The 22858-nt window shown below is 34.9% G+C and overlaps 3 protein-coding genes across 5 annotated transcripts; all 3 read right to left on the bottom strand.

The window, feature by feature from the left end:
• Positions 1–169: 169 nt before the first annotated feature.
• Positions 170–6367, bottom strand: LOC131660908 (pyridoxine/pyridoxamine 5'-phosphate oxidase 1, chloroplastic). 2 transcript variants are annotated; one of them, XM_058930266.1, is made up of 14 exons: positions 6229–6367; positions 5846–6013; positions 5714–5752; positions 5361–5528; positions 5131–5236; positions 4572–4738; positions 4205–4447; positions 3924–4012; positions 3343–3393; positions 3155–3245; positions 1292–1396; positions 1099–1169; positions 771–866; positions 170–368 (listed from the first exon to the last, which is right to left on the bottom strand). In XM_058930266.1, the coding sequence occupies exons 2-14, from the start codon at positions 5951–5953 to the stop codon at positions 302–304; spliced, it is 1401 nt and encodes a 466-aa protein (XP_058786249.1). In that variant the 5' UTR covers positions 5954–6013; positions 6229–6367; the 3' UTR covers positions 170–301. The 2 variants fall into 2 exon arrangements, with proteins under 2 accessions (XP_058786249.1, XP_058786248.1); XM_058930265.1 differs by having other exon boundaries at positions 5846–6345.
• A 5678-nt stretch (positions 6368–12045) lies between these two features.
• Positions 12046–16146, bottom strand: LOC131660907 (proline--tRNA ligase, chloroplastic/mitochondrial). Its single transcript, XM_058930264.1, has 11 exons — positions 15758–16146; positions 15612–15668; positions 15251–15361; positions 15002–15088; positions 14780–14893; positions 14484–14690; positions 13797–13934; positions 12979–13140; positions 12642–12841; positions 12401–12484; positions 12046–12284 (listed from the first exon to the last, which is right to left on the bottom strand). The coding sequence occupies exons 1-11, from the start codon at positions 16085–16087 to the stop codon at positions 12143–12145; spliced, it is 1632 nt and encodes a 543-aa protein (XP_058786247.1). The 5' UTR covers positions 16088–16146; the 3' UTR covers positions 12046–12142.
• Positions 16147–19022: 2876 nt separating this feature from the next.
• On the bottom strand, positions 19023–22447 carry LOC131660906 (uncharacterized). Of its 2 annotated transcripts, XR_009301079.1 has the most exons (7): positions 22297–22447; positions 22000–22205; positions 21761–21801; positions 19810–19869; positions 19671–19727; positions 19445–19575; positions 19023–19386 (listed from the first exon to the last, which is right to left on the bottom strand). XR_009301079.1 is itself a non-coding variant. In XM_058930263.1 (6 exons), the coding sequence occupies exons 2-6, from the start codon at positions 22115–22117 to the stop codon at positions 19501–19503; spliced, it is 351 nt and encodes a 116-aa protein (XP_058786246.1). In that variant the 5' UTR covers positions 22118–22205; positions 22297–22447; the 3' UTR covers positions 19023–19500. The 2 variants fall into 2 exon arrangements, 1 of the variants encoding a protein (XP_058786246.1); XM_058930263.1 differs by having other exon boundaries at positions 19023–19575.
• Positions 22448–22858: the final 411 nt, after the last annotated feature.

The following is a 22858-nucleotide window of genomic DNA, read 5'->3' as shown; positions in this document are numbered from 1 at the left end:
TTTCGTCAAAACTGCCTAAACCGCACGCGAACACCCCTAACCCTAAATAATAGATATAACATAGGCTAAACGCAGCGAGCAAATATACTTGCATATTCACCTTCCATTTTAGTTTGTCTTCAGCCAAAGAACGTGTCACTAACAATAACAGCATATATAACATTGTGGATGATTCCAATGCAACTGCATATCCCAATCAGAAACAAGTACAACCACATTTATTTGGAAAAAATGTTAATAAATAGAAACAAGTAATCTCTTATTTTTCACATGTTGAGATATTGAACAATAAGTAAAATAATCAGGGAGCCAACCGCTCAATCTTCCACAGATTTTGTCCATCGATCTCATGGGGAACATATTGCAACCTGTCAATTAAATATGCATATAAGTATCAAATGAAACTTTTTAAAGAAAATTTACCTCACATTGAGTACTGTTGTAGGTAAACAAAAGGAAGTGATACTTCTTTGACTAGGATTTCAAAAGCTCTAAGGAAAGGAAATCTCAAATACTTCAATAGAATGCAAAAAAATAAAAATAATGTAGATAGCCACGAGATAAGGTGCAACATGAGGGAAGACTAATGAGGTAAGAAAGATGTAGCAAAAGATTATCATTGTAAATTTTCGGTGTAGCCTGTAAAAAATTGTTTATTTAACTGAATCTGCTATCAAAAACAAACAAGCTATCATACATGTTTGGCTTCATACATGTTAAAATAGGCTATTTGAAAACAAACAAGCTATCAAAAACTAGAGAGTAACCACCTGTCATGCAAGCGAGATTTCTGTCCTTGCCAGAACTCAAAAAGATGTGGTGTTAACCTGTATCCTCCCCAGTTTTTAGGTTTAGGGATTACACTTCTGCAGCAGAAAATATAAGAATTATTTCTAAATTCCCTTGAATTAACAAATGGTAGAAAGAGGAAATGTCTAGGCCAAATGAGACGAAAGTTAATCAGATATCCATGTCCAGGCCAAGGGGAGTTGTAGAAAAATAAAATTTTCAACTATCAACCATCAAATAAGACTATAATATATGTATCAGAATTCAGAACTCAATATTGAGGCAAAATGATTTTAACAAATAACTTACCCATCAGCATATTTTTGTTCCAATTCTTTGTATTGATCATAAAGAACATGCCTACCCGGCACTACAGAACTCTAATGACCAAGAAATTGAAAATATTAGTATACATTAGTTTTGACTTCTATATATAATACCTAGATTAATTATTTGTCAAAAAAAAAGACCCTGGATTAAGTAGAATGAAACAGAAGTAGACCTGCTTGCTGACTATTGCTCCAATCTGACTTCCTCTAGGACGGCTATGGAAATACTGCTCTGATTCCTCTTCAGAAATTTTCTGAACATACCCCTCCACACGTACCTAGAAGAAAGCAATAAAAAGTGAATCAACAGCAAATAATTAAATTGTTCTTAAACATTGTGAGTATCATTATCAATGAGTTACGTAACAAGCCTCCAAAAAAGCAGAGTGACATGAATTATGTAATATAAAGCCGGAACCATCATATTAAATTGGTATACAGACCACAGTTCGAGCAATCCTTTTTTATAAGTAATACTACTGCATTTTGACTAATTTTCTCCAAGTATATATATTCATAGAAGTTATGCTGATGTATAAAAAGAGACCTTTTTGTTTCTTAACCAATAACACAAGTCAGCAAATGCAAAATAACAACAAAAATTAAATTATCAATTTGAACAGCAGAAATGAACTTTAGTTCATATAGATTCACTTCTATTGCTAGTTGTCCGAAGATATAGGTCATGTTTTAACTATCACTCTATAAAATTGGAAGTTTTATGTACTCTGTAGTATAACTAATCAAATGTAACTTTTAGTAGGTGAAACAAAAGATAATAAGGATCAAGAACCGGGTTAGTAATTTGTTCATAAAAGAGCAAAACAAAAATAAGAAGACACCAATCACATCATACATTTTCACGGAACCCTCACCAGAAATTTAAAAATATTGCACAATATTTTCTTGATTAATATTTTCAACTGTCTGAGCAAGACTCATTAATATAGAAAAACAATATGGGAAAAGCTAACATGTGCTCCAAGGGCACAAGTTAATGAGATATTTATAGAAAAATTTTCTTGGAACGCGTGCATTCAATATATCGAAACTTTAAATATGACTTTATTGCATTTAATTATATCTAACTTTTTCTAATTATAGTATCCTTAACATGTGCCCTTAGGGCACATGTTAGCATGACCCAAACAATATTCATGTAGACTTCAAAAAATTAAAAGCAAATCAGCACATTAACAAATCAAGACCTTAAGGACCCCCCAACTGAATCTTAAGAAAAATGGCCAAGCCCCAAAGAAGGTCAAATCTCATGATTTTTAAAAGTAGAGGTGAGGTGACAAGGTTCTCCATGGATTTAGGTAAAGGTCAAGGAGTCGGATACCAACACTTCTCTTTTAATAAAAAACTTAGGAGCTACAATACCAAAATATGCTTTTTCTATGTAATAAATCTAGACCAAAATTTGTGCCTAAAAAAAGCTGGCCCAGAATACAAGAGAAAGAAAAAGAATGTAACAGAAAAATGAAAATAACAGGCTAATATTTGTCTCTGGAATGAATGAAATTGATATAATATACTCCTAGGTACTTCGAGGAACAAGAATCCTTCCACCCTAACTCTTAAAATTGACAGCCGCCCCACCTCAACTTTATTCTTCTATTAACAAGCCTCGTTTCTAACTATTTATGGACAGTTACAATAGCTTTTATTAATTCCTCCTCACTCCTAACTCAATTTCTGCTTATTACGCGCCCGCGCACATACACACTTGCCTGATAGAGAGCATTATTCTATCACTATGTCACTTCTTTGTCTTGATACTCTCATGGATGCAGCAAGATTCATAAATAAAGTTGATTATAGATATTCTGAATTCCCAAGTTATATCATCTGAAAGATTTTTAATCATCCACAATCTTAAACATTCTCTTCAGAAGTTATAACGATCAAATATTTTTCTTATCCCCCTTTTTCATTCTAGATACTCCTTTGCATGAAAAGTCAATGCCGACAGTTCTTTAAACAAAACAAATCAATCTGAAGATGTGGCAAGCTAGAATGAAAACAATAATCACCTGCCGGTTTAAACCATCCCAATAAAAAAGAATTGATGCATGTGGATTTTCAGACAACGCACGTCCCTTTTGACTTTCGTAGTTCGTGAACCTGTACAAAGCAATTGCAGTAGGTGAACACAAATAACAATTTTCTGTATAGCAATGCCAAAGCAATTCTAACATAAAAATAGCAGACTATTACTGACCACACAAATCCATCCTTATCAAAGCCTTTTAGCAATACAATCCGTGATGAGCTGCAGCCAATGGAAGTAAATTAAATTGAAAATGTTCCAATACTGATCATATTATGGTGGGACAGAAATTCATTTTAATTAAATTTAAGAGTTCAAACACAGAATTGGGAAAATATGACTATTGATTATTCTGATATAAACTAGAATTATAGTTCTTATTGCAATGATACACCAATATACAGGGTTTTCCCCTAATTAGGAGTTTCCACCTTCAAAATTCAAACACTGCACAAACGATAAGAGAAGAGACACCCCCATTATCACTCTACGTGTGTATATTTAACTACCGGTAATTGCCATAACCACTCAAATAACTGCCACACCAAATACATACCCGAATACATACAACAAATAAAACTAAATAACCAGAGACTGGGTACAAATAACTTTACATAACCAATAGTTCAAACACAAAATTAGAAAAATGTGGATTTTAAATATTATATAAATCACAGATTCAGAACTAAAGCTCTTACTACAATACTGATCTTAAGACAGTATTTTAACAAAAATATAGAGGCAGATCTTACGGTTTTCCATCCTTCCCTACAGTTGACAAAGCCATAGCATTTGGTTCCTTTAAACTCGCAGCCAGTGCATCATCAAACCATTTACGAAACTGCAGGTAACAAATACAACAGAATACATATATAGATTGACAAGTAGTCATAGAAGATCTGAGTACTCAAAATACTCGAAATGGGAAACTAAACTAGATTATGCTCAAGTCATTAACCACCAACAGGGAAAAGGAAGCACAGCAGTAACCTTGTGAAGTTGTGATAAACAGTTTATTTTACACGAACATTACCTGATTAAAGGGGTCTGCCTCCACCTCGTCTTCAAGAAATTCTGGAGAGATATAGTTCTCTCGTAGAGCTGAAATATCAATTTGAGGAGGCTTTCCGATTCGGACACACGTGGATGTTCCAGGATATGGTGGAAGTATAAGCTTATACTTTTCAGCAATAGCAGGTGGGACAAATCTACCTCCTAAAAAGTGGTGAGGGCCGCCAAACTTTTTTGCACATAATTTTGGTGCTGTCAAAGAGATCTACAAAAATTTGGTATATCAGTGGGTCTGCCTACCATTAGAACGAAATATCTTAGGATGTTATATCTAAATTCCAATGTTTAAATAAACAAACAACAAAACAGATTATGCCCTCGAAACATACCAACATATCAGGTTTAAATCCTATGTCATTTACGTCTCCTTCTTCAACATGCCACCCAGAGGGAATATCTACAGAGACTATAACCGATCTTTTTTGGCCTGTATGGTTATGATTACTTAAAGAAACGAGTCTTTGGATCAAATCATCAAAGGGAGGCCTAGGAGAACCTGTATAATTAGAAGATAAGAAATCCAAATAATATAAGATAAAATGAATTTTTGTCCAGAAACTTAGACAGTAGTTCAGAATTCAGAGTCGTAGCAATCTGATTTAAATAACTTTGTGCAATGAATCCAAACTTTACAAGAAGATTTGGAAAGTCTGCTGCACACTATCGATCATAGTTGTAGCTAGAATTCATATCTATTCTAATAGTGATCCCACAAGCAAGTTCCATAGTGAAAAGGCGTATAAAATATTTCTGAGGAGTTAATAAGCATAGAACAGAAGTAACAATAGTATCACCGTATGATGTTAAATCCCAGTTTTAAAAACATTAGTGAGAATGAAGTCAATATGCAAGGACTGTAAGCAACCATTATTTTAAAATATAAAGTACCATGAAATGAGAATCCAAACATAGCATCTACTAGAATATCAAAGTCCTTAGAGAAATCAGAGGGCAGATCTTCTACCGACAAGAAAGGGATTGACAGCGCTTCAAGCTATGTACAACATCAGCAACTCATATTAAACCCAAGGAAATAAATGTCATGATGATATAACTTATAAGAACTAAAAAACCGAAAAAGTGATTCTAAATCTTGTTAACTTGAGTTTCCATAGTACCTGAGTAACTAACCCAGCATAAAGAGGCTTGGGGGTACGCTTCGGATAACAGACCAAGGGCTTATAACCAAAGTGGTGTAGATGACGGGCAGCCACCAGACCATCACCACCATTGTTACCAGGACCACATACAATAAGAACACGATTATACTCGCTCGGTTTATAAACCTGAAAACGAAAACAACTCAAGAAACTTTCATGATTCAGTTATAGAGTATTTAGAACAACTTAACTGAACTTATCTACTGACATAAGCACTTACGAGAAATCCATAAGTTGTTTTCAGCTTATTTCCATAAGCTCTTTAGGATAGATAATGAAAATAACTTATACAAAAACAGAATGAAACCTACCTCATATATGGATGTAGCAACGCTCAAACCAGCCAATTCCTGCAAATTAGGAATTCAGAGCGAATCAAAATCGAAATTGTTGAGAAATAACATGAAAATGAAGAAGCAAAGAATGCGATGAAGATTAATAACCATGAGCTGATCGACACTGAAGCCAAGAGGACCCATGAGAGTTTCATCAATCTCAGCGGCTTCTTGTTGTTTGAGATAAGTTACAGAATCAGAATCGAAACTCGCCATGGCTTTACACGAAGAAGTGATTGTGGTAGAAAATGATCGAATTGTAGGTCTGAGAATACCCTGAAATAAATGAAAGAGAGGTTTATGGTTGTTGCGGAGAGTGGAAAAGGTGGGGGTAATAAGGGAATTATAGTTATGATGATGAGTGTGTGATGTTGAATGGGTGAAATTGTATAAGCATGTCAATGTCATGCTTCTTGTTCTTTCTTTCAACATCGGTTAGATACTTCCATTTCTGCATCTCATTACTATTCACTGTATTCACTGAACTTAACTTTTCAGCTGCTTATTCCCAGAATCGCGTTTTCTAGAAGGTTTTCTTTCTTTGCTTTGCTGGCATTACCTTATCCGAGTTTTTCAGCGATTTTTAAGTGATGATTATTCACAGGGATTATGTTCAAAACTTTGTACTCCCTGCGTGGTTAAATATAGACAAATATCGTGGTTAAATATAAACAAATACATAAGTATACAGTATAATTGATATTAACAACACAATGCAAAATATTTTACACAGTCATTCAATACAAATATATTATTCTACCATATTATGTAAGTTATTTAAAAGTTTAAATATGACTTAAATTGAAAGAATGTATAGTAGTTAACAATGTAAAATTATTTTAAGATTGATTTTGACATTTAATATTTTTAAGATTTATAGAATTTAAATATATTTATAATGAATAATAATATTGAGTCACATTTTAGATTTCTCTTTTATTTTCTTTTCATTTCCTCTCCTTCTTCTTTATCTCTCTTAATTTCATTCTATTTTTTTATTATATTTTGTTTTTAAATAATGAGTGAGAGTGAGATTAAGAGAGATAGAAAGGATGGAGAATGAAGGTGAAAAAAAATGAAAGACAGGATTAAAGTCCATTGTGTAATATTGTTTATTTTTTTTTCTTTTTTTTTTTATTACAAACATAGTAATGAATCTTTCTTTGAACATTTGAATCTTAGTAAACTTGAGAGTAACAAAGAACATTTTGGTAGAAAATGCATGAAGTTTTAGGTTTATGAACTTTAAAATTGAAGTTTTTCGGTGACTATATTTCAACAAAAAAGGGAGTTTAAGTATGGAGATCTCTTTAGCCAATCAGAAGCTTTTAGCACAACCTAAACTCACAACCGTTAAATCAGCTCAGCACAACCTGAGCAATTGAGGCAGTCGACCTGAGCATACCCGAGAGTGACAGGAGGGAAAATCATTAAGCCATGGGTCGACCTGAGCATTCCCGAGGGTTTCCCAATTTGACATGCGTCGACCTAAACAGGGCCATGCGTCGGCGCATGCTTTTCAAATTTGTTTTCCAAGATGCGTTGACCTATGGGTCGACCTGAGCATTCTCGAGGCTTATCCAAAAATATTGCTTTTGGCATGAGTCGAACTGAGCACTATGTGAGTCGACCTATGCACCTGAAAAGTCCAAAAATGTCAATTTTGTGATCCTTCATGCTTCCTTGTTCATCCTATCAACTAGTAGCACTTCCAAACTGCGAAGACATGTTTTGACATCTTTGAAACCCTTTATTAGAGCTTTGCCCTCACAAGTTGGGTGGTGGATGTCTGTTGGGTGGTGTATGAGTGTTGGGCATTTGATGACAACATAGCTCGTGTGCGTGAGTCGATTAAATACCTCGGGTGGAACATAAAAAACTATTAAGGCATAGTAACTGATTTGTACCAACTCATATAATTTTGAGTTTGTTTCATTTTGTAAGGAGTGATGGGGAATTATATGACATGTTGACGACGCCTCTTCTACATATGACATCATTTGGGAGCGTATTGTTTCCAATTGGTGAAATTCCCTTGGGCGTCGACTCTAAGGAGATGCCATGGTTCCAAACACGTCGGGGGGCCCAGGATTTCTTGATGCATGCCAAACTGCAGTTTGGTATAGTCACTGTGGTGCATCTCCACGACGTTGAATTATATGATCTCTGTTTTTGCAGTCTAAATTTATGCATCTTCGGGGGTTGGGTTGATGGTTCAGACCTAGATATGGTCTCCAAATAAACTGCAAGGAAAATATAATTATTAGATGATAGCTAATATTAAATAAATTACTTATAAGATGAATAGTTTAATGGTAATACATCATCTGGTCCAATGTGATCCAAAAGATTACGATACAGCGAGACATTTCGTCTAGGATTGTTGTTGTAATTCATTCCTCTTCACATAACCTAAACCGAAAAGACAAAAAACAAATTATTACAGTTACTTTTAGTACAAATTGAGTAAAATGAAATAGTGTTATAGGCTCAATTTGTCGCATAGGAAACCATGTAGGCGCTGTTGATCACCTGGTGAACGATGATTCTGAAGATGACGAAGAAGGTCCATTACCTCCAACGCATGTGTACACACCACCTTCGCACATGAAAAACTCGAACTTGAACGGAGATAAGCCATTATTCGATATTTTCTACAACCCAAATATGCAGTCAGAGATGAGCCACCAGGCCTTTCGTATGCCTTGCTCCCATGTCATTGCAGCGTGCTCATATATTCATTGATATGCATTAAGACTGCTATCTCTCGTTTACAAGGCCGAAGCCTTGCTCGCCGTCTACAACAATGGCTTTCCACTTGTAGCAAAATAGGATTATTGGCCTGCGTATGAAGGGGAAGTAGTTTGGCACAACGACAGAATGCGAAGGAAGAAAAATGATCGCCCCAACAACACTCGTATTAGAACCGAAATGGATACGACTGACAAGGTAGAAAGAAATTATAATATATGTCGTCAGGTCGGACACACGGGAACACATTGTCCCAATCGTGCAACCAACTCCCCAACATGATTTTTGTATGCACTCTTTGGAATTTATTTTTAGAAATTAATTAATTTTTTTTATTCAATAAGCAGATGATTACAACAAACCAAACTCAAACAAGACGAAAACAACAACACATGCAACAGTAAAATTATTTAACATGACAAAATATCTAAGAAATTACAACTGTCAAAACAATTTCATCTGATCCATACATCATAGACATTACATCCCTGTCATTTTTGACTTCATCCCACCAACGTTGTGGTTCTCCGATCAAAAGTGAGGTGGTCAGTCAAAGTCTTTGAATTCTTCTAATGAATTCACCATCTTGGATCTCCCCGTCTAACCATCATATCAATGACCTCTTAAGATCGTCCATGAAATGGATGTTCCAAAATTTCATTTTAATCAGGGATTTGGTAGCAGAGAAACAAACATATATTTAGTCGTTATGAATGACTGAATAGTTGGGAAGATGAATAATTTGAAAACTTTTTAATTTATTTTAATAGCTTAGAAATTAAATTGATGAAGGAGTGATAGTTTATAGACTAAATTGCATGTTAATTCTATAAAAATTGTACGACAAATGGTGTCAGATGTTGGATTCTTGTGTCCCATGTTAGGGCTATAATTTAGGGGTTAACACCAAAGAGCATTTACATAGGGGTCTTTTTTTTATGGAAAACATATACCTTGTGAGAGACACACCACATATTCATCCAAAATTTAAGTTGATAGGTGTGTGGGTTCTAAGTCTCCACATTTTTAACCAATGTAAAACTTCCCCACATTAACATTACTCAAACTTGTTATTCCCAACACTTTCCCTCAAGTGTGAGTCTATCCACAATGCTCCCACTCAAGCGGAAACTCTTTTTTATCACATACACTTGTACTGCCGTTAACACTTTTCAACGGGCCACCTCCTACCTAGTTGAATATTTCGATACAAGTAAGTCGGTCCTTTCACTCGACCCAAAGACTCATGATACCATTATTAGGGCTATAATTCGGGTGGTCAACACGAAGGGAGCATTTACGTTAGGGTCTTCTTTTATGAGCAACACACCATGTAAAAGATACACCATATACTCACCCAAAACCTTAAGATGATAAGTCTCCATATTTCTAACCAACGTGACACTTCCCGACACTACTCAGATTTGTTATTCTCAAGATTCACACTATACACATGCAACATACATTTTTATTTTGGTATATTCTTATGTTCCCTGTGAAATATACTAAATTTGAAGCGAAAAACTGATATGCTTATTATTGGCAACAAGGATGGCATGCCGTATACATAACACATGGCTAAAGTTGTGCCCTGCAGCTAAAACAAGTTCTTCCAAAAGTTAGCTGTGAACAACTTGTTTCTATCTGAAACAATGGACTCAGACAGTCCTTGTAACTTTACAATTTGATTCATGAACACTTCTGCCACCGATTTGCTGGTGTAATCACTTTTGAGAGCCATTAAGTGAGACTATTTTGACAGTCTATCAATTACCCCTAAGATAGTACTGAACCCGTGAGAATTCAACAGAGTATGTGTAGTTTCTTGTTGGCAAATATTGCAAGTTTGTATGAACTCTTGAATATCCTATTTCATATTCTGCTAGTAAAATTGAGAATTGAGATACAATTCAGGCCATGGTTCTTAGTATCCCCCAACTGGAGAATTATGGTATTCTTCCGGTGCCATCTGTATCAAGCTACTATTAATTGGTATAACTAATCTTCCTTTCCAATAAGGTAATCCACCCTTTGTAGAATAACTTGGATTTTCCTGTTCCTGATTTAGACACTTATTCACAATCTCCTTCAACTTGATATCGGCCTTTGTTGCTTGTTGCAGCGTCATCAAAAAATCACTTAGAGGTTCTGACCATGCCCTCATCTCACAACCCTTGACAAGGCATTAGCTGCCATGTTTTCCCTGCCCGACTTGTTCTCAATTGTAAAATCATAACCCAAAAATTTATGTAACCACAGTTGTTGTTCAGGTGTCTGTAAATTGTGATCTAACAAGCTTCTTAAGCTCTTTTGGTCAGTACAAATTATGAATTTATGCCCACGACAGGTAATATGTGAGCTTACCAATAACTTCCGATATGGCCAACATCTCTCTGAAGTAAGCACTTGTTTTTATTCCTCGGCGCTGATCTCTTTCAAAATGTACCATTTTCTCTTTTGGCTGAGGATATCGGTAGGGTCTGACTTTGACTGGTGGTGCCCCTTCTTGTAGGTGCATGGCATGAGTGCTTTCCCTGGGCGGAGGTAATCCCTTTTGACTCTCAAATGTTGTCTGGTAGGTATGTAACATATTAGCCAGCTTTGGTGCAATATCAGTAGACAGCTCTTTAAAGATATCTTCAGGTTCTTCAGTTTTCATGACCTGAATGGTAAAAAATTATGCGATTGCATCAGTATGGTGCATTCTCTAGAGTTGGTTCAATTGAACGTGTCTTGGTTCAGTTGGGGAAATTCTTTTGATTTTGGTGTTTTCTATAGAGTTCATTGGTCTTGAGGGAGGGGTATCGTGTATATGTGGGCTATTTTTCTAGTTTATTTATGTTTTGTTGGAATTGATGGGAGTTCTGTTTTGGTATGAACTTGGTGGGTTTTGGTTTAGGTGTTTTTGTGCTTAGTGTTTAGGGTGTATTTTTCTTTTCATAAACTTTGGGTATTGAAACTGCTTTCACAATTGACATTGGTGTGTGAATCATGACATCCCTGCATATTTTTTGGTTCAACCCACTGATATATCAAACTATCAATGCATCATTACTAATTTCATAGACTCTGTTAGCTGATGATGTAAGTTGCAGGCAACATTCATTAACAGTACCAGTTTGATTCAACTTAAACAGTGGCTCTAGAACATTCATGAATTGAAGGCTCAAAATCCAACTCTAATGCTCTAGTAAATTCCAACCAGTAGTTAATTGGATGAATCTCTACATCATTTGAAACCAAGGTACCACATATCGATCCAAATGCACCGAACTAATTGTCAATCTATCACTATTCGGCGCGTCACATAATACCCCCTCAAAACTATTCAGCTTTGAAAATCCATTCCACCACATTTTTACCATCAAACCTAGAAAATCCAGTGTATCATAAAATTACAGTGAAGTCATCAAACTCACAATAATATTTCATAATAATGACAGCAAACTAAGAATAAAAATTACACCTACTCTGAACAAATACATCCATCACTTACAACTTGCCTAAGTGATAACAAAAAATTAAGTATTCAGAATAGCAAGAATGCAAAAATAAAATTAAAAAGCCAAGTACCCGTCCATAAATCATTATTATTTTTTATACAACCGCAAATCATATTATTTGAAAGTTAAACAATCAAACAAACTTGCAGAGTTAGTAAGATTTGGCAAAAATGGCCACTTCTTCGGCAGGATCTCCAGTCATCAAGCATCTTTTAATCCCTTGTGGCTGTTCAAATGGAAAACACCTGATAGTTGCTCCAGTTTCCTCTTTAATTTTTAACTCGTCTTCATCGCTGCCACATGCAAAGCTTAACATTAGAGTTGTTAATCATGGTCTACATGGTTACATGTTAGTTATTTGTCATCATCATGACATATTTATATAAGAAATAAGGGATATAAACACAACCTAGCAGACCAAGGGCCCCTTGCCCATTTGCCTTGTGATATTGCAGCTTTAAGATCATCATATGTGCTCACATCTACAATATTACTGCAAAATAAATATTGTTCATGTCAATTTGCCTATTTGCTGGGGATGCCATAAACATGAGCGCAACATGGTGATCACATGGACTCATTCCAAAATTAGTAGAACTTTAGAAGATCCAAATATCTACCACAAGCAAAAAGTATCTAAAAAAACGAACCTATCTCGAAATGCAATTGCCCTTTCCAAAAGAGAAGACTGTATCTCCTCCAACTTGTCTTTAACATATGCCTCCAAAATTGAAGGCTCCATAGAGATTCCAAACACTTTCCCTTGTTTCCCAGGAATATCTCTCCTAGATATGACCACACTTCCACTAGACACATCCCGGGGGCCAATTTCAATTCTAAGAGGAACTCCCTGAATTAGGAAGATAAAAGTAATGTAAATAGGTTCAGATAGTCAAATATGGAACAATCATCAAGCAGTATAAACAGAAGCAGTGTGTTTGGTTTGGTTTCAGTAAAAAAAAAAACTATCCAAATTTAACACCAAACCTTCATTTCCCAGAAATTGAACTTCCATCCAGGGGTTCTTTGATCGGAGTCATCAAGTTTAACTTTAACGCCGGAGCTTTTAAGAGCTTCTTTTACGGACAATGCTGCATTGAGAACCGCCATTTTTTCGTCATCCTTTTTCCAAATTGGAACAATTACCACCTAATCAAATATGAAAAATAAAATTACAAATAGAAGAACAGATATGGAAAACCATCCTATATTTGGATGTTGAAGTTGAGTGGAAGAAAAAGATTTTTTTTTCATTTCCAATAAGCATTCCCTTGTATGAAAATTTTATAAAATGAGAGGCATGAAATGAAAAAGCATTGTGTAACCTTCTCAGCATTTCATTATAAAATTTGTTACATTTAACAATTCTTACAATTTAGAATTAAAACATTTCCTTCGTCTACTCAAATTCCTTCATTCAAATATACTCTAAATGAAATTCGGGTACCCAGGGCAGGAATATATGCCGTGAGATGTTACACTGAATCAAGTAACATGTATTAAAAAAAATGGCTATAAATCAGAAGTTGCAACAAGCAAACTGATTTCATGGAAGAAAATGAACTGGGGACTAAAAACATGACACTTAAGCAGACTGTCCAAAAGAGGCAGCTTTCATTTTGCAGATATCAGTATATCATTATAACGAGATCAGGTTTCAAATTGAATTGAGTCTTGTTGCTAACTTTCATTATTTACGATATTTTTCTGATCAAGGTCCAGAATATTCCAACCATTCATAAGATGCATTTAACCTAACAATGGTGTCTACACATGATTTCGACACCGATACTATCCAAACGCACCTGTATTGGTGCAATCTTTGGAGGAAGCATTAGTCCAGCATCATCTCCATGTGTCATGATGATGCCTCCCACAAAACGAGTACTGACTGCCCATGATGTCTGCCAAATATATTCCCTTTGTCCATTTTCATCTGCGAACTGCACAAGCATACATTTTGAGCAGCTGCATTCTCATTGAAAGGATTATATCAATACTTATAACCCAAAAAAAAAAAAGATAACAGTGGGAAGAAAACCCTATAGAAGAAAAGAAAATGGATAAAATATCACATAAATGAATAAAAAAACAAAAGAGGGGAAACAGAATCTAGATTCTGCAGCTTCTAAAAGGTTCACTTTAGTCTTTCCGGTAAGAATTTATGCTTTTTAATTTTGATAGCTCGGTTTATTGTAAAAAAGTTGAGTTATAAGATGTGGCACAATCAGTATGTCTTGGATTTATCAGATGTAAGCCTTTGCTAGTAGCTTACTTGTTTACGGATTTTGTATAGAAGTTTTAATTTAAATTGGAAAAATATAAAACTATGAATACTTATAGTTTAAGAGCCTAAATAAATAACTCAAAAAACAAAGCATCTTACAAGCAACTTTATTAAATGGAGGCGCGTAACTCTAAAACATAAACTGAAAAGGAAAAAAAATGCTTCACGGGAATGAAGTATTTTGTGTTCAGTAACAGAATCAGACCTGTGTTTCAAAGGCACGGGAAAAATTTTGCCCAAGGTTGTGGCTGGTTCCTGCTTGCAACGCTTTTTTGTCGCCCATCATTGCCTCAATTGTATAGGTCTTACAAGCACCAGCAAATGTTTCCACTTTAGATTTCCGACCTGGAATAACAGGTATTGCAGCTTCCTCAAAAGAAAATCTGGTATAGATGTCAATCATTTGTTTAGCCTGCAGTTGTGCATAATATTTGTAATAAGATGAAGCCGTTATATAATTTAATGAAAACTTTTTAATCTTAACGAAGAGAATATGCGGACCTCAGTTTCTGCCTCTTCTGGAGTTGCATGAGCGGTATGACCTTCTTGCCAAAGAAATTCAAGAGTTCTCACAAATGGTTTAGTGCGCATCTCCCATCTCGTGACATTTGCCCACTGAAGCACATTCATTCAACAGAAAGAAAGCAGTTTAAATCATCCCATCATAGAAGAAATCAATCAAGGTTTTCCTCACAAACAAAGCCAAGACAACATTTGATTTACCTGATTAATCAAGAGAGGAAGATCACGGTAGCTATGAATCCACTGAGTAAACATGTGATTCACAATGGTTTCACTTGTAGGTCGGACCTGCCACAGCCTCAAGAAACGGAAAAATCAAAGATAAACCTTAGGTCACAGCTTTTCAACGAATACTGCAGATGACTAATTTCTCCAATTCAACATATTCAAAAAAACACAACAATATTTACATAAAAACAATTATAACAAAAGGTTAAAGAGCGCGCATACCACGAGCTTCTCTTCAAGTTCCTTTCCACCCCCAATTGTCACTAGTGCTAACTCAGGACTAAAACCCTCAACGTGACTAGCTTCTTTCTCTATAAACGAGTAAGGAATAAACTGCAGCATGGATTAGAGAAAGATCGTCAAACAAATGATAAGTAATGTAATTTCATGCTATAAACATAAACATATCCCAAAAATTACACTGGTATCAAAAAATTAAGCTAAAAAAACTGTAAAATGCAACTAGGAATAGTCTCATTCTCATAAAGTCATAACCCAGGAGCATAATATGCAAACAAATTGTAATATTTGTTATTAATTAAGGTAATTAAATGGGTAATTAACTATGGTAGTTAACATGTACCTGTGGAAAATACATGTTACTGTGTCCAGTTTCCTTGAACTTGACATTCAAATAGTCCTACAGAAACAAGAAGAAACGGAATTAAACAAATAGAAAAAGAAAATTGAAAGAAAAATTGAATGCGAATGGATAGAGAAAGAAGGAACCTGAATGGATTCCCAAATGGCGTAACCGTAGGGACGAATGACCATTGTGCCGCGAACAGGACCATAATCTGCTAGTTCAGCATGGGCAATGATATCGAGATACCAGGCATTGAAGTCCTGTGACCTAGGTGTGATGACTCGGTCGGGGACTCGGTTCTTGGAGTTGTCGAGTTTGTCCTTGGTCTCCGCCGCAGTGGTTTTGGCGGATGTGGCGATAACTGAGTGGCGAAAGTAGCGGCGTGGGAGAATGAATGGTGAACGGCGGGAAATAGCGGTTGTTGAGGGTGAGGAGAAGAGGTGGGTGAAAGAGGATAGTTTGAGAGACACCATTGGTGTGGTTTTGGAGTGAGTAGAAACTCGGATGAGGTTTTTGTTTAATTTTAAATGTGATTTAGATAAACATTTCAAATCAAACAGAGTGTAAGAAAAATTAATTAATATGAGCTGTCGTGTGAAAAATTGTAATAAAAATTAAAATTAATTGATAGACGATTGTTTTCAATTAGAAAATTTATTTTAAAGTGGAGAGAATATTACATGAAATATTTTTTATGAGAGCCATTAACTAATATTTTACAAATGTATATTATTCACATATTAGTATTGCAGACTTATATATTTAATTTAAGTTACAACTTTTTTTTTATTAAAATTTTAAGTTACAACTTATATCAACCAAATAGGTATGAATTTAATATTTTAAAATTATAAGATTAAATTCTAATAGACGATTTAATGTTATAGAGATTAAATAAAAAAAATACTAGTCTCGTTCAAGATAGTGATAAATATTGGAGGATCCATGTAGTGGTGATTGTTGTATATTGATGGTAATGTTATTTGATAGGCTGATGGTAAAATAAAAGTGATATGTCATTCAATAATATTATTTGATTATATGATAAATATCTACCAACTAAATTTAGATGTTACCAAAGTAGGGGTGTTCGCGGTGCGGTTTGGGTGGTTTTGACGAAAAAAATCATTCGAACCGCAAGAGAAAAAATTGTGCGGTTTGATTTGGTTCGGTTGGCTTTTAAAAAAAATCTGAACCAAATCAAACCAAACAAATGCGGTTTAGTTCGGTTCGGTTGGTTCGGTTTTTTACAAATATTTTATTGAGTCATACATACACATATAGATGACAACATAATTTTGTATTTAGACATTCATACACTATCAAATAACAACAAAACTCGTCATATTTTGACAACAATTTTCTATTTAATATGTAAAAATTAAATTAGAAAAAAGTAGAATATTAAACATAAAATAATAGCATAAAACAATATAAAAATTATTATAATAAAATAAAAAAATAGAAGAGACGAGAGATTAGTGAAGGTGAAAAAGAAGAAAAAAGTTGAGAGATTAGAGAAGAAGATGTGCGATAAAAACGACATTGAAATACAAACATTTACATAAAAATGAGAAGGTGAAAAAGAGAGAATATAAGAGAGTAGAGATTATAGAAGAAGAGGGAAGATGTATGTGGCAAAGAAGGTGTGATAATGTTATTAGAGATTTGAGAAGATCTGGACTGAAATTATATGTGTAAGGATGAGAAAATTGCTCGTAATCATAAGGCTGAGGTATAATAGGTTTAAGTTTGGGTTGGATGTGAGTTAAGTAAAAGTTAAGGTTGTAACATAATGCGGTTTGATTCGGTTTGGTTCGGTTTACAAAATACAAACCGCAAACCGAACCAAAATGTGCGGTTTTGTTAAAAGATGACCCAAACTAATCCAAATCAAATGTGATTTTTTGCGGTTTCGGTTTGGATTGATTTGGTTTGCGGTTTTCTATTGGGTTGGTTTGGTTTTGAACACCCCTATACCAAATGTTCCCTTTTTTTATGTTGCTAACTGTTCACTTTAGATGATCAAAATTCAATGATTAAACCACTTAAATTGTGAGTCTCTCCATTTACTTGTTAGACATTGCGAGAGAACATTCCTCTCACTAAACCTAATATTCCTCACACTCGTAGTACCGATCAATTGCTGTATGGGATTCATATTCTTTTCTATCATTCGAATACATTCACGAGACCACCATACTGTTTATGTTTGAAGGTTCAATATACTTTAAAATTTGTGAATCAAGTAGAAATGAAATACTAATAGATTGGTATATAGCCATAAATCAATTGAGGGCACAATAAATTGTTTCCTTGAAAATACTAGGGTAGGGGTGATCGTATCCGAACCAATCCAAAAGTAAAACCGCAAATCGAACCAATCTAAACCGAAACCGCAAAAAACCGCGTTTGGTTTGGATGATTTTGGATGATTTTTGGAGTGAACCGCGCGGTTCGGTTTGGTTTGCGGTTTGTATTTCACAAAACCGAACCAAACCGAAACAAACCGCATGTTTAACTTAAGTTTTGAATTTTAATAGTTAATTTATTATCTTTCCAAATCCAATTGCATAAAGCCACACCTCACGTTTTGAATTTTAATAATTAATTTATTAACTTAAGTTTTGGCATAATCAACTTAGTTTTTGTATTTTATTGAGCTACATATATATATATGCAATTGTCTACTGTCTAAATATGTATTTCATTTATAATGTATTTTTAGTTCTCTACTGTTCTTATAATATAATTTCTTTTGTATGATATAATATCATATATTATATTGGTATTGAATTACTTTCCTTTTTCCTTTTATTTCAGTACATTTTTATTTTATAGTGTAAACCGCAGTCAACCGAACCGATCCTAACCGCATTGGTTTGGTTTGGTTTGGATGACTTATTAAAAATCAACCGAACCAAACCGAACCGCATGCATTTTTATTTCGCGGTTAGGATGACTTTTATGCTCAAAACCGAACCAAACCGCACCGCGAACACCCCTATACTAGTGGATTAAACTTCACCAAAAAGCACCACATGATCAGAGTGAACTCCAACTAAAACAAATGAAAGCATAACCCAAAAGGAATACTAGTGTGTTTGGTTGGGCGTCAACTTTTCCATGTTAACTCAAAAATCACGTTAAGTAAAAGCTCCATTTTGTAGCTTCTGAAAAATCACGTCTACAATACAGCTTGACGTGCGTTTGGAGGCTTAACCACCAAACCAAACACACACTACATCTCAAAAAAGCCACAGACACATAGACTCAGAAGAATGCGGGAGTAAATATATTCCACCATATCTTGGGACAGTGTGTTCAAATTTAAGAGACGAAAAATTAAGAGAAAACTTAATAAAAATCACAACGGTCTTCTAAAAACAGCCAAAAACACAGAGTCAATGTAAAATTATATCATGGTGATTCAATCTAGCCGAAGGAGTCAGACTCCCACAAAGTAGCAAATCAAAGTTTGCATTCTAGTATTGTCTGACACATCTCAAATAAAATCACCTCCGGTGGAGGGAATCTATGGATAGAAGGAAAAAATGAGGAGCTAAGAGGCACAAAGTTGTAGATAAATTAGTACAAGCGATAGAAAACACCAGACTAAAATCAGGAAAACAAAACAAAAATTGGTGGGAAAAACATAGTATAAAGGCAGTTTCTGTGCACTCAGCAGCTTAACACCAAAAAAATAACTGTCATGTGTCGATTATATTTTTTCAGGCATTATACAAGCTACATAGGATCAAAACTTCTACTTGCACATACAAAGTTGTCTTCAAATTAAGGTTTGGTGAAAGATGGGGCAGATTTCAGCCAAGGGGACAAAAGGAAAGTAAAGAAATCAGACAAACTGTCCGTACACAGTTTCAACTTAATTTTCCTGAAACTGATGACTGCAGCGGGTGCATGTATAAAAAGTAGTTTGACCTTCATCCGCTGATCTCATCTGAAATTAGCAAAATTTATATCCATAAAAATGTAGTACTAAATAAGCTCCGAATTCAGTTGGCAAGGCTTCATTATGAAGTCTAGTAAACATACCTGTCTGGTATAAAAGGCAGCTTCACCGTGACCACATTTTTCACATGTCTTGTTGACCTGTATAGAAACATAACATGAAAATCTGTAAACATATGCTTAATAAAACATGCCAATAAATCTATATTGCAGGATGCATTACCTTGGACAATTGCACCGTCTGTTCTTCGAGTAAATCAATTCCAAGTTCTTTTCTGATATCCTGCCAACCACAAATTACACAGAGTTCATTTGCCAATAATCAATAATATGTGAATATGTATGTGGTTAAAATCACATCACAAATTTTTGTATAATGATATCAAAACCTAAACCTGGGTTGATATTTCTAAAAGGTCTAATTATTTGTTCATATTTCTAAAACAGTAATCTTTTTGCCATACCTCAGCACCCAGAGTCCCAGACAGTAAATCAAGGTATTGTGTACTTGCATGTACCAAAAAATATAGTTTACCATATATATGAGGATTATATGTGCCTAAGCCATAGTGGAGGTGGACATAATCCATTTCATCTAAATGCACTGGCATTGAACATATGATATATGATAAGAGGCGTATTGTGACTCAGTTCAAGAAGGGTTAATCTCCAGAAAATAAAGAAGGGGTCTAGAATTGTAAGAAAGAAGTTTGGACCAAATTTTCCCTAAATAACTATGAGAAGGGGTCTAGAACTATAAGAAAGAAGTTTGGACCAAAATTTCCCTAAATAACTATGAGAAGGGGTCTAGAATTATGAGAAGTGGTCTCATAAGGTCCTGTCCACTTCCTGTGATTCGTGATTTTCAATTCTAGAGATCATTTGTTCATAATAAGGTTTTGTTTGGATCAACCTAACGAAAACAAAGTATAGTTGATATGAAAACAGTTTTATATGATACCTTTGTCGTAGAAATAACTTATATATAATCAGTTATATGATTTTATGTTGCCTTAATTTAAATGTTTATTCAAATAGAGTCTGAATTGGTATCTGCTATGTTAAACCTTTTGGTTTGATCAATTTAGTCTTGAAATTGATTAGAAAACGTTGTCATGGATTATTTTCAGTTCTAGAGATCACTTTTTTAGATTCTAAATTGACCTTTACTATAATTTTGAAAACTACAGTAGTGATTCATTCATTAATTTGTTATCTATAAATCTCAATGATGCTTGAACAGAGCTTAAGCTGATTCCAAACATGCAGGTTTTTTGAGGTGGCTGAACTTGTGAGTGTGTGTTGGTTTGAAATTCGGGGCTGGATCAACACCAGCATGCTATCTCCACAGACTTAGTACGGAGCATATCTTGTATTTAAGCCAAGTGGTTCTGAAACCTATGGGTTTGAATATCAGCCAGTTTGAAGCCGACATTGTCAATGTTGGAGGTGATCATGTCGGGCGAAATGTATTCTTAGACGTAGAAAGAGGAAGAAGGCTAAGATATCAGATTGTTCCTCGCCATTTCTGTACTGGGATATTCAGTCGAGCACGTTTTGTGGAAGCGCCAGTAGCACCCCCAGAGAGTGTTGATGATCTGCAGAAGTATTTGAAGGATAGAGCAGATGGATGGTTGGAGATGGAATTGGGAGAGTACTTCAACGAAGGAGGAGATGAAAAGGAAGTTGAGACAGGGATTTTGAGGTCAAGGGTGGTCTTGTTGTTCAAGGAATTGAAATAAGGCCTAAGCCTAAATCATGTTGAATGAATCGTCTAAACCAAATTAAGAACATGTTTGGATTTGCATCTAGTTGCCTTCACTGCTGGTGAAAAACTCTAAAACTAGTATCTTTGATTACTCAAACACAAACTTGGGTTATTATCATCTCAATGTTTATGATTTCTGTGTTAGGATCTGTTCCATTATATGTCATCCTCATTTTCATGTTAGTACAGACAAATTCATACCAACATTAATATTAAGAATAGGTTTCTTCCAATATGCAATTCTACCCTCTACATAAACACCTAGACCTAGTCACTCACTAAAATGTAGAAACTATAAGCCTAAGTGATAGATAGAGCATAGAGATATAACCATATGTTAGGAATAAGGAGATGGAAATAACATGTTTAAACTGATGAATAAAAACAAAAATCTGCAAAAGCATACCTCGGCAGAAATTGTGTAACTTATTTCCTTCCCTTTAACATCTGAAAAAGACAAGGACATTCCATTAGTACTCATAACGACATATCAAAACACAGTATAATTTCACTTGAGCATACTATGCACTCATTCACAACAAAGTATTTACAAAATACATAAGCACATTAACAATCCAACACACACGCTTACAGGACATGAGTGACAAATATCATACAGATTATTTTGAAGAAGAAAAGATGTACCTTTTATGTTCCGTTTGGTTTTGCACAAGGGGCATCTTGCGTATTCTGTTGAAGAAACCTGGAGCATTGTTCCGCACAAGTTACAGAACAAGAAATCGCGACCACGGGAATAAGCCATTGAGGGAGAAAATGGAGCGTTAATGGTTTGGAGCTAACAAAATATAGGATTGATTTGAGATATGAAGTGACTGCAGATATTTGAACAACTGAAAAAAAAAAAAAGTGAGCAATGTTTTCAAATTTGAGATTCTACGGGAAGGAGAACAATAGCGGTGATATTGTAAATTTAGGGTTTACTTATAACTAGGAAGGTAGTTTCCGGAGAGAAGAGTTGCGCCGCCGCCGCCGCCGCCGGAGAGAAAGGTGAAATGCAGCGCCGTTTGTTCTTTTTTCGTTCTGTTTATTCAACAGGATACGCAATAGCAAAGGGGTTTTATGTGTGCATGGTTAACCGAATCTTATGAAACCAAACCCTTATATGGTTTTTCACTTGTAAAAACCAGCCCATTTTCTATAAAACCGGTTTGCAAGTGTAAAACGGTTCAAAACTGGCTTTGGTATCAAGCAAATTAACAAACCGGTTTTTTAAGTTATGGTGCCGCAAACCGGTTTTTATGCACGTAGGGGGTGAGGTCAGACCGACTAACAGGGGCCTACGACCTAACATACACAGATGCAAATTAGACTAAGGGTTTGTTTGGTAAGTTCCAAGAAAGAGCTTTTAGCTTTTAAATTTTAGCTTGTAGTTTTTTTACTAGCTTTTAGCTTTTTTTTCAAAAGCTATTTGAAGTAGCTTTTGAGCTTGTGACTTTTTTTTTTCATTTATACCCTTATTATTTTAACAAAATATTATTACCTT

Source organism: Vicia villosa, linkage group LG3, assembly GCF_029867415.1.
Source record: "Vicia villosa cultivar HV-30 ecotype Madison, WI linkage group LG3, Vvil1.0, whole genome shotgun sequence".
Lineage (NCBI taxonomy): Eukaryota > Viridiplantae > Streptophyta > Magnoliopsida > Fabales > Fabaceae > Vicia > Vicia villosa.
Note: the sequence above shows the minus strand (reverse complement) of the source record. Positions and strands in the feature narration are given on the sequence as shown.

Coding starts and splice junctions, on each gene's coding strand:
- LOC131660908 (XM_058930265.1), bottom strand. CDS start 6,169: ATGTTGAAAGAAAGAACAAGAAGCATGACATTGACATGCTTATACAAT. Junction 5,753..5,845: donor TCAGTGTCGATCAGCTCATG/GTTATTAATCTT, acceptor CCTAATTTGCAG/GAATTGGCTGGTTTGAGCGT. Junction 867..1,098: donor GAACAAAAATATGCTGATGG/GTAAGTTATTTG, acceptor TTTCTGCTGCAG/AAGTGTAATCCCTAAACCTA.
- LOC131660907 (XM_058930264.1), bottom strand. CDS start 16,087: ATGGTGTCTCTCAAACTATCCTCTTTCACCCACCTCTTCTCCTCACCC. Junction 12,842..12,978: donor TCAATTTCTGGGAAATGAAG/GTTTGGTGTTAA, acceptor TTCCTAATTCAG/GGAGTTCCTCTTAGAATTGA. Junction 12,485..12,641: donor GCAATTGCATTTCGAGATAG/GTTCGTTTTTTT, acceptor TTTATTTTGCAG/TAATATTGTAGATGTGAGCA.
- LOC131660906 (XM_058930263.1), bottom strand. CDS start 22,117: ATGGCTTATTCCCGTGGTCGCGATTTCTTGTTCTGTAACTTGTGCGGA. Junction 21,802..21,999: donor AACCAAACGGAACATAAAAG/GTACATCTTTTC, acceptor TGTCTTTTTCAG/ATGTTAAAGGGAAGGAAATA. Junction 19,728..19,809: donor AGACGGTGCAATTGTCCAAG/GTAATGCATCCT, acceptor GTTTCTATACAG/GTCAACAAGACATGTGAAAA.